At 43.8% G+C, this 10,548-nt stretch overlaps 1 protein-coding gene across 1 annotated transcript; it reads left to right on the top strand.

Annotated features, from left to right (window-relative positions):
- Positions 1-5,770: 5,770 nt before the first annotated feature.
- Positions 5,771-8,954, top strand: LOC103613288 (gallinacin-2). Its single transcript, XM_008631049.2, has 4 exons — positions 5,771-5,858; positions 7,328-7,409; positions 7,758-7,878; positions 8,717-8,954. The coding sequence occupies exons 2-4, from the start codon at positions 7,352-7,354 to the stop codon at positions 8,763-8,765; spliced, it is 228 nt and encodes a 75-aa protein (XP_008629271.1). The 5' UTR covers positions 5,771-5,858; positions 7,328-7,351; the 3' UTR covers positions 8,766-8,954.
- Positions 8,955-10,548: the final 1,594 nt, after the last annotated feature.

Raw genomic sequence — 10,548 nt, 5'->3', positions numbered from 1 at the left:
GGGTGGTGAGGCCCTGGCACAGGTTGCCCAGAGAAGCTGTGGCTGCCCCTGGATCCCTGGAAATGTTCAAGGCCAGGCTGGATGGAGCAACCTGGGATAGTGGAAGGTGTCCCCACCTTCTGCCCCATGGCAGGGGGTGGAACTGGTTGATCTTTAAGGTCCCTTCCAGCCCAAACCATTCCATGATTCTACAGCCAAGGAGCCCTCAGGATCAGAAGGAGCACTCATTGCACATTTCCAGGAATTTTACATCACCCTGTGGTCTAACGTGTCTTACACAAACTTGGATGGTCTAAGACGGGTTGCACAAAGATCAGGGGCTCTGTGGTAAAAGCAGTCTCAAAGTGGACCTTCCTTTCTCGTTGGAAGAAAGAAAATACAGGCTAGAAAAGGCTTTTTTTTCATTGGCCCGTGACTGCATTGGCACATCCCCAACCCTTTATAGGCGTGTTTGGCTCTGGTGCACCCATGGGAGAACAGAAGGGGCAGTGATCCTCCGCCTCCTCCACAGGTAACTCTGCCTGGTTCTGGAGAGCCTCTCACCTCTCCATCTTCATAAACCTCTTTTCCTTTCATCAGTCTCAAATCTCTGCTTTGATTAACCCCTTCCTTCTCTTTAGTCCAGCAAGTGCCTCCTGTGTGTGTGTTCTGTAGAACCAGAGTAGCTGCTTGCAGGGCTTCCAGGAGCGCGCTGGGTTTGCTGACCTCCAAGAGGAACAGAGACCTGGAAGCCTTCCCCTGAGGCATCAGAGGGAGAAATGTCCGTTTTCCTCCAGAAACAGACACCCAGCCAGCACAGCATCTGAGCTTTGCATTTTGGGCCTCGTCTTGCCTGAATGCAGTAACATTTTTAATGAGTTGCCATCTTAATTAATATTGAAAAAAGACAGATATCTTTTTTTAGACTTTCCTAAGGCTTACAAATGGCTCATTCTCTGAACTCTTTGTGTACTTCAATATGTGGAAGGGGGATAATTTGTGGGCCTATGCTGGTACCAGAGTAACCTGCCTGGTGCTGAAAAGGTCTGGGATATCTTTTTTTTCACTGCAGTAAAATCAAAATTAAAAGAAGAAACAAAAATGAAAACCAGCACCAAAACACCATACAATCCCAGAATAACTTAGATTTTGAGCTATTCCAGGAAATGCTAGTTTGAATCTGTGCTTAAAGCAGTGCTAATTAGGTCAGGTTTTTTAGAGATGCATTCCTTGAAGTTACTAATATCTCCAAGGAGGAAGTTTTCACTGTGTGCTTTGTCCAAATCCACTGGACAAAGGTTTTGGCTTTGGTGTCTCCAGGCACATTCTTTAAGTAGTTCCCCATCTCCTGTTCAGGAGGGAATCCTCTGTCCGGTGTTGTTCAACCTCGTGCTCTCTGCTCAGTGCAGGTAAGGACACATCCCAGCTGTGGCCATGAGGATCCTTCACATGCTCCTGGTTGTCCTCTTCGTGATGCTCCAAGGGGCTGCAGGTAAGGAGTGAGGGGAGTAAAGAAGAATGTATTCACTTTTTCTCACTTTCATGGTAAATGAGTCTTCTCTTTGTGCTGTGCAGGACAACACGTGTTTCCTGGGCTGGATGATTCTTGTGTGGCCCAAAACGGACGCTGCTTCCCAGGAATTTGCCGTCGCCCGTATTACTGGATTGGAAGTTGTAGCCATGGATTTTCCTGCTGCAAAAAGTGAGTAGAAATGCAGGGATCACTCTGGGAATGGCTCATACCCTCGTTATCTTTTCTCCAGAGCAGCATTTTAAAGGCACAGCTCCTGCCACCTGTCTCACTTCTCCAGTCCCAAACCTGCTGGCATAGAGGGGGAATTCACATCCCATGGCAGCCTCTGCTCTGAAGTCACGAGATAGGGGGAACACCTCTGCAGAAAACCTACAGATGGGTAGCCTGAAACTCTCTCCTCTTCACCATGCAGGGGGTGGTATAGCTGAAGAGTCCCTGGATTCTCCTTGGAAACCCTTCCTGCTTCTACTGAACAGCTTCTGGGAATCACCCTGATCCCATCACTCCTGGTGGCACCAGTTCCTGCTGCAATGAAAAGCTGCCACAATCTTTCCTTGCAGTGAAGCAAACATCAGAAACATGAAACAGGCAACACTGTGGAAACTGTTTCTTTCCTCTCCTTTAATAAAATCAGTTATGGTGGCATTTCATATGGTTTAACCCCGGGTGATTCTTTTGTAGGGAAGGAGGGGAAAATTCTCCCAGTGAGACACAGGGTGTCCCGAGAAGCTGTGGCTGCCCCATCCCTGAAAGTGTCCAAGGCCAGGATGGATGAGCCTGGAGCAACCTGGGATAGTGGAAGGTGTCCCTGCTCTTGGTAGGGGGTTGAGATGATTTTTAAGGTCCCTTCCAACCCAAACCATTCTGCAGTTCTACAAATAAGGAGCCCTCAGGACCAAAAGGAGCAGTCATTGCAGTTTCGTAGTGGACCTTCCCTTCTCACTGGGAGAAATAAAATACGGGCTGGAATCTGTGCTTCTGTCTCTTTTTCCCTGCCCTCATGGCCCAGCAGTGTAGATAAAGCTGAGATGTCTCCAGATGTTTCCTTCAGAGGGCCTGGAGGCACCTGAGAAACTTCACTTATGGGTGGATCTTATGCAAGGGAAAACCAGGAACATTTTGAGTTATATCAGCAACACAAACCAGGAAAAAACCCATAAAAATAAAGGAAAGAGGAAGAGAGTAAAAAGCATATTTCCAAAAGTTATGGATGTTCAACAGAGTGATTTGGCAGTTACCTCCTCAGAAGCAGCTGCTAAACATTCACACAACAGTGCCCAGTGGAGTATGTTACCAAACCGAGATGGTGTGGACTCCTAATGACTTTCTGGGTGGGTTTGGAGAGGTCACAACATATTTTAAAAAACCCTCTGAAGAGCAAACTCTGGCTCTGTGAGAGACACAGCTGCCACTTGTGTCGTTCTGCAGAATTAGTGCTCATGGCTCTTGCAAAACACCTCCTCCTGCAACATTTCTGGGTTTCTTCTATCCCTACTGTTACTTTTACATTTATTTCTAACAATCTTATTGCAAATGTCTGTTAAAAAATCCATAGAACAGTTTCTTTCCGTTATCCATAAAGGAAGAGCAGTGAAAATAGCTTGGACTTTGATATTTCCTTCTAGGATATCTGAAATTTGGTGAGATGACCCCTGCCATTTTTCTCTAGAGAATTTGATTTGGTTTACAGAGGTTCTCTGAATTTTAGAAACTGGCCTGTAGCCAGTAGCTGGTCTGTGCCAAGCAGATTTGATCACACACACATCACTGCCAGTCACAGCGTGGTTCTCAAATAAGAGAGTGGGCTCTGCCCTTGCACCCCAGTACCTTTAATTAGCTGTCAGGTCAAAAGATGGAGCCAGACTTGTTCATGAAGATGTTAGTCTCATCATTTACTCAAGATAACTGCATAATCATGAAAGCCTTGAGATTTATTAAATACATTTTGTGTACAGTTTGAAGCACTTCAATCAGGGGTAACACTACTGAAAGACTTCCCTAATATTGTCCATACTTTCTTTCAAGAGAAAACTACTAGGAGCAGAGTTTGAGATTCTCATTTTTGCTCCTAATTGCCTCATCTTCTGTGCTAGACACAAACTCCTAAGATGGAGAGAAGATCCTCCTTCCTCTCTGGAAGGTGATCTTGGTAATATTACTCGAACGCCTTAATTTAAAAAGAGTGAAAGACATTTCTCCTCCAGACAATTTGCAGCCTCTTTGTGAAGACATTTCCCTTTATAATACATCCCACCTGCCTCAAGCACAGCAGCTCTTCAGCACTGTATTATTAAACAAAATGCTGACCCCATCATAATGTTTGGAAGTGTCTGATTGTCCCTTGCTCAGAAGAACAGGAGCTGCAAATGGGGATGGAAAGATTGCCCACCCTAAGAGCCACAACCCAAAGTCTCGCTGAGTTCCGTCAAAGGTGCTCCATCCCTCCTCTGCTTCCCCCTTCCTTCTGCCTTGTCCAGGCAGAGGTATTTTGATGGCAGTGATGGGACTGTGACCATGTAGAATTTATATTAAACGGTGCCAAGGATGCTCAGTGTTAAAGCCAAGCCCTTGATAGGGCTTGCACACAGGATCTTACAGACAATAAAAATTAATGATGCACCTTCGTTTCCTTGAGGAATTGGGTTGGGTAACAGTAACAGTTGGCAAGTTAACCACAAACACTTGGCAAGAGGTGAAGCAACTGCAGCTTCTGCAATTTTATTCCCTCCATTTTTCAGTTTTATGGCCAGATGTTGGCAGACACACCAGAAATTCAATTATCATTTTTTTCTCTTGCAGAAACAGTTCACATACAAAGTTATCTAGAGAATAAAAAGCTGTGTCAGGGTATGCTTTTAAGGGAAATCATTTGTAGGCATGTTTTCACATGCATACAGATAATTTCTGTACACTTCTCTGTACCTGTACACTTGGACAGGGCTCTGAGATAGTTCTGGGCTGACCTGATCTAGTTGAAGAAGTCCCTGCTCATTGCAGAGGGCTTGGATTAATTCACCTTTCAGAAGTCCCTTGCAACTCAAACTACTCTATGGTTCTACTTAAGAACTTAATGTCAACGTATAGAAAAAATTACATCACTAATAAATCACTGATAAATCAGTCATCAATTAAAATATTTCAGTTTAATTTTATACTAAATGTGATGTAAGACATGGTGACATTTGCAGAGGTCCTGGTCAATTAGAAACACCAATCATTCAAATTAGTGAATGTATCACTAACCATTACAATGCACTTCATATGTCATGTTAAAATGCTGCATAAACAATATTTGTTTGTTGACTGAAGGGAGATTTAAAGTAAAATAAGATCTGAAAAGTATTTAATATTTTAGAATCCTAGAAACATAGAATGGTTTGGATCCTAAGGGACCTTAAACACCATTTCATCCCAACCTCCCTGATGTAGACAGAGACACCTTCCACTAGCCCAGGCTGCTCCAAGCCCTGTCCAACCTGGCCTTGGACACTTCCAAGGATCCAGGGGCAGCCCCAGCTTCTCTGGGCACCCTGTGCCAGGGTCTCACCACCCTTACAGCCAAGAATTTAATCTAAGGCATACTATGGTTTTGGCATAATCAACTGAAGGTCCTCTGGAAGACAGAAGTACCAAAAATTAACCAGAGTTCTGGGAAAAAAGCTCAATCAGGAGCTTTGGAGCCTGAGGGTCCAAAGACATCCTTTGGCACTGTATTTGCCTAAATTTACATATTTCCCATCAACTGGAAGGGTGTCCAGGGACATAACCATTATGTACTCCCTTATTTCAGTACATTTTGTTTCACTCAGGCATCTTCAGTGGCCACTGGCCAGGAAGCCAATGGACATTTGTTTTAGTTCCATATGTCCATTCTGTGTTCTTACATTCTGCATTTACGGAAGAGAAAATTAAGTGGGATTGCAGGGAACACACAGATGCCATGTATTGCAAGGTTTTAAGTTGCTCCTAAGCAGGGACAGTTCGACCTATGTCCCAAGATGTTTGACACACACCATGGTGGGTTAACGTATCTTACACAAACTGGAGTGTCACAAGAGGTATTGCACGAATAACCTGGGATTTTCCAGAAAAAAGCTTCAACAGGTTCGGAAAGAAACCATATTTTATCATCAGGAAGCTGATTTCTGGTTGGATTAGATGCCACCAGAAAAAAAAAAGACCAATTTTTGGATTGGTTCCACGCATGGCTGAGAAGAGAAAGCACTTGTCAGTCTCTTTTGGGACTCACCTTATAAAAGAGGATCTCAGCCCCACAGCCAAAGGCCTCAGGAAGGAAGGGACCACGAGCAGGTCTTGTTTGGCTTCGGGGCTCTCCTGATACTTGGTAACTTCTCTGTTCTTTTCTTTCAATGCCAGCTTTTGTCTTTTTCCTCAAAAACCCAACCCCAAAACAAAACCCCCAAACTTCTGCATTATTAACTTTAATTTATATGCAACTAAAGATGGTAAACCTAAGATTTTGGAAAATTGGACATGTTGAATAATTAGTTCAAATATGTGCTAATACCTAGAATGCTTTAATAAAAATTCTCAAGGGAAAATAAAAATCTGGTTGGGTCAGGTTACTTTAGAAAGGTCTGTGCTCCAAAGAAATTGGTGACCTCTTAGTGGAAATCTACATACTGATTGATATATATATATATATATATTTCCATTAAATATATAGCTTGAATATATTTTAAATGGTTATATAATATTTGCAGTACGTAAGAGGTACAAAATTGTATATTTATATATTTTAATATAGTATATAACATATATATTTTTATATAGCATATTTTAATCTATGTCTTTACATTAAGACCCTTATTTCATTTTCAGAATTGTTAACTTTGTCTCCTTATTTCTCCTGATATTTTCAAATATATATAAATTTGTGTAAACTTCTAATACTAATTTTGAAGCAGCTTTGGGTCACCCTCTATCAATTCTGTTTGCATCAATAGGACATTTTAGCACAATCTCATTTCCCTTCCTTGCTTGAGAGAACATGATTTGTGATAGATCAGAACATTCCAAATGCCAGGATATATAACATTAACTACCACTTCCTTATCCATAAGAGCCCTTCTATCCTATAAAGCTAAGACTAACATTAGTTTAAACTCTTCCAATGAAGGTATCATATGTTTGCTTTTCAAGTTTTCTTTTTAAATGGGAACAGATTTGGTTGCACATTTCCATTGTAGAACTGCTGCCTCTAAACCAAGACTGAAGATTTGAAGCAAATTGATTTCAGCTGTTATTTCTTGATAAATTTTAACATTGCAAAATGAACTCATTTCTTCCTGAAGTTTTTAATTTTGACTCTAACATCACCTCATTTTGCTTAATATAGTTTATTTATGAGATAAAATCATTTAGTTAAAAATAAAGTTATAATTGCAACCCTGGAAGTGTCCAAGGCCAGGTGGGATGGAGCTTGAAGCAACTTGGTCTAGTGGAAGGTGTCCCTGCCCATGGCAGGAGGGTGGAAAGGGATGAACTTCAAGGTTCCTTCCAATCCAAACCATTCTGGTATTCAATGATTCTGTGCTGGCTAAGGACTATTTGCAAAATTTAAAAGAAATCTGAGTAACCAAACTAATAAAGTAACTTAATGATCACACGTCCTGAAAACATCTTGCCCCACACAACAGTCATGATTTCCTATGGGTTTCACTAGTTATTTTTGAAAGCTTGAAGATAAAGTTCATATAAAAGTCATTTTTATTAACACAGTGTTTGTGTAGTTCAGAAGACTGCAGATGCCAGGGACTGTATTTCAAACATCTTTCTTGGTTGTTTTCCCAGGAGTGCCAGAGCCCATCCACAGCCATGAAGATCCTTTACCTGCTCTTTTCTCTCCTCTTCTTGGCGCTCCAGGTTTCTCCAGGTAAGATGGGAAAGAGATGATAGAAAATGACTTTGTGCACACCTGAAGTAAAATTCCTAGCACATTTTAACCACTTCTGTTTAAAATTGCTAGAAGCCGTCAGGAACTAAACAATCAGCCCAGCTTTTTAACCACTTCTGTTTAAAATTGCTAGAAGCCAGTCAGGAACTGAACAATCAGCCCAGCGCTTGTGCTGGACCTTCTTTGTAACCTCACCTGCCACACGGCCTTTCAAAATAGCCAAGGTGGGATGTTGGTGACAAAGGCAGCTCAAGGAATGAGAAGCTTTGACTGCAATTTCCTATCCTGCAGAGCGAGGGAGAAGGAAATATTTTGTTCTTGTTGCAGGTTTGTCTTTGCCCCAGAGGGAAATGTTTTTCTGTAAAGGAGGGAGCTGCCACTTTGGAGGATGTCCCATCCATCTGGTTAAAGTTGGAAGTTGCTTTGGGTTCCGCTCCTGCTGCAAACGGTGAGTTTGGCATTCACCAAGGCTCATCTGCAGGATTAGCAGAGAAATATTAAATATTTTGCCTGTATCCTAAACCCCAAGGTGTTCCTTGAATACCTTTAAATTAGGTATAAGGAAAAAAAAGCTATTATGCCATGAGGACAGTCAAGTGTTTTGTGTTGGCTCAAGTGTTACACATTGTCCAAGAAGCATTTGGACAACACTCTCAGGCACAGGGTGAGGTTTTTGGGGTTTCCCTGTGCAGGGCCAGGAGTTGGGCTCAATGATCCTTGCGAGCCTCTTCCAACTCAGCTTATTCTATGATTCTTTGAACTCCAGTAAATTGAGCTCCACAGTGCTCTTTCACAATGATCTGCTCCAGCAAGAAGGATAAAATACCATCAGAGATGTCAGCCTTGTGCTGCCTCAGCTCTGTTTGACCCTCTACAGCTCCTGTGTCAAAGCAAAATATCCAGTTTTGGCATTTGTGAAACTGGGCTGCTGTGCTGAGTGGGTGACCAGAGGTCTCTGAGTGCCACCAAGTGTGTGCAAAAAGGGCGACAGTGTTGTAAAAATACATTATCATATGAAAAACAGCCTTCTATTTTCACTCAGGACTGAATGCATTCACCCCAGAATCTAGGGATATCAATTTAATTCCCTGCTTTTCCTGAAACAATAGGGAAACAGTCTCCTTACTCACAGGTATGATTGCACAGAGCTGTCCCAGCATGACAGCACATGACATCAGCTATTTTGGGAAGAACTTGTGTCCAAGAGGAAAATGTACATGGGCTGAGAATAAGCAGGGAGGGAATATAAGCAGAAAGAAAATCTGAATTTTTTTTCCTTTGTGCAGGCCATGGGACCTAAGAAATGTTGATGAACCATTCATTGAAGACCAATGAAAATTTCTTCTAAACCTACAAAGTTGCTTGGAATCTCCTTACTCCTAAACCCACTGGATCCTGCTGCAAAGCCTCACACCCCTTTCATTTCCAATGCAAAAGGCTTTATGATACAGAGTAAATTGAAATGTGTTCTGCATTGCTTTCCCTCCTAAATAAACTGTTGTTGCTTAGTATTGCTCACTGAAACATGCACTGAAACTTGGGTCATGATCCTGCCTGGGGTTTGACACACAAACCCCAGAGGGCAACGATTTATGGAGCAAACTGCTCCTTAATTTGAGTTTTTCTGAGTCATACAGCTCTCCAAGTCTACACAAACCTTAACCTGCAGTGCCAAGGGATAGGCTGGCTGGAAGAACTCAGATTCCCTTTGTGGGAATGTGTGCAGATGCCAAAATTCCTTTTTTTTTACTGTGCAGAAATCTTCTTGGGAAAACACGAATGGTTAAACCCCTCATTCCCCACCTGGAGGCCCAGGGCCCACTGTAACTCTCCTTGCCAGAGACCCTGCTGGGAGCTTTGCTGCTCCACACCCCATCCCACCACATGGCAGGGAGGGACTCCCTTGCCCTCATGAGCACTTGGGATGATCCCACGGGACACCTCAGGCAGACCTTTGGGGACCTTAGAGGAAAACAGATCTCCCAAAGAGGCTGTCCAGGTGCCCCTCAAGGTGGCATCACAAAGGGGTCCCATGGATCAGATGGGTAACCTGGGTAACTCTAAAGGGTGGGAGCTGGGTGTTTTCTCCTTTCCACCCACCTGGACACAACTCGAGGTTAGAATGGCTTCCCTCTGCTAAGCCTGAGCTCACCCTCTCTGGAAAAGGCTTCCAGGGTGCTGATCCATGAACATGTGTGTTCATAACCAATGGCTCTGGTTGTACTGTTAGAGATTTCTCTTTCCAAGGAGGCCACCCTGGCCAATTCCATATTTCCAGCTGGGTATCAAGCACTTGGCAGAGATGCCAGGCTTCCGTTTATTGGCATTTGCTTCCATCCTGTTTCACTGGATAACTTCATCCACCTCTCACTTCCTATGAACATCCCTCCATCCTGCCACTTTCTTTCTCCAAAACACACCACATCATTAACAAATATTTCAGATTTGCCTCAGGGCAATGGCTTAGCAGCAAAACTCTGCCCAGTGATGGAGCTACAGAGCAGAAGGCTCAAAAGAGCTATTCATTTTGTGCCTCACTCAAAAAGCAGACTCATAAACACCAAAACATACACCACAGATACCGAGTTATCTTCTCCAGAAGACACATCTGGGGGTGTCTTCTGGAGAAGACAAGAGGCTGGGGAGACCTTGGACACCCTTCCAGTGCCTCAAGAAGGTCAAAAGGAGCTGGAGACAGACTTTGGACCAGGGCCTGGAGTGACAGGACAAGGGAGAATGGCTTCAAACTGATAGAGGACAGGGTTAGATTGGATATTAGGAAGAAATTCTCAGCTGTGAGGGTGGTGAAGCCCTGGCACAGGTTGCCCAGAGAAGCTGTGGCTGCCCCTGGATCCCTGGAAGTGTGAAAGGCCGGGTTGGACAGGGCTTGGAGCAACCTGGCATAGTGGGAGGTGTCCCTGCCCGTGGCAGAGGGTGGAAAGGGATGAATTTAAGGTCCCTTCCAACCCAAACCAGTCCAGGATGAGTCTATGGAGGAAGGATTCTGCTCCCCCAAGGCTGGGCTGGTGCTGGTGGCTGCACCCAGCAGTTCCTGTGCCCATCCCAAAGATTCCCCAGCTGGCCCCACCGCCCGCCGGCCCTGGGCCGCCGGGGGGAC

This window comes from Corvus brachyrhynchos, unplaced genomic scaffold, assembly GCF_000691975.1.
Source record: "Corvus brachyrhynchos isolate BGI_N302 unplaced genomic scaffold, ASM69197v1 scaffold203, whole genome shotgun sequence".
Lineage (NCBI taxonomy): Eukaryota > Metazoa > Chordata > Aves > Passeriformes > Corvidae > Corvus > Corvus brachyrhynchos.
Note: the sequence above shows the minus strand (reverse complement) of the source record. Positions and strands in the feature narration are given on the sequence as shown.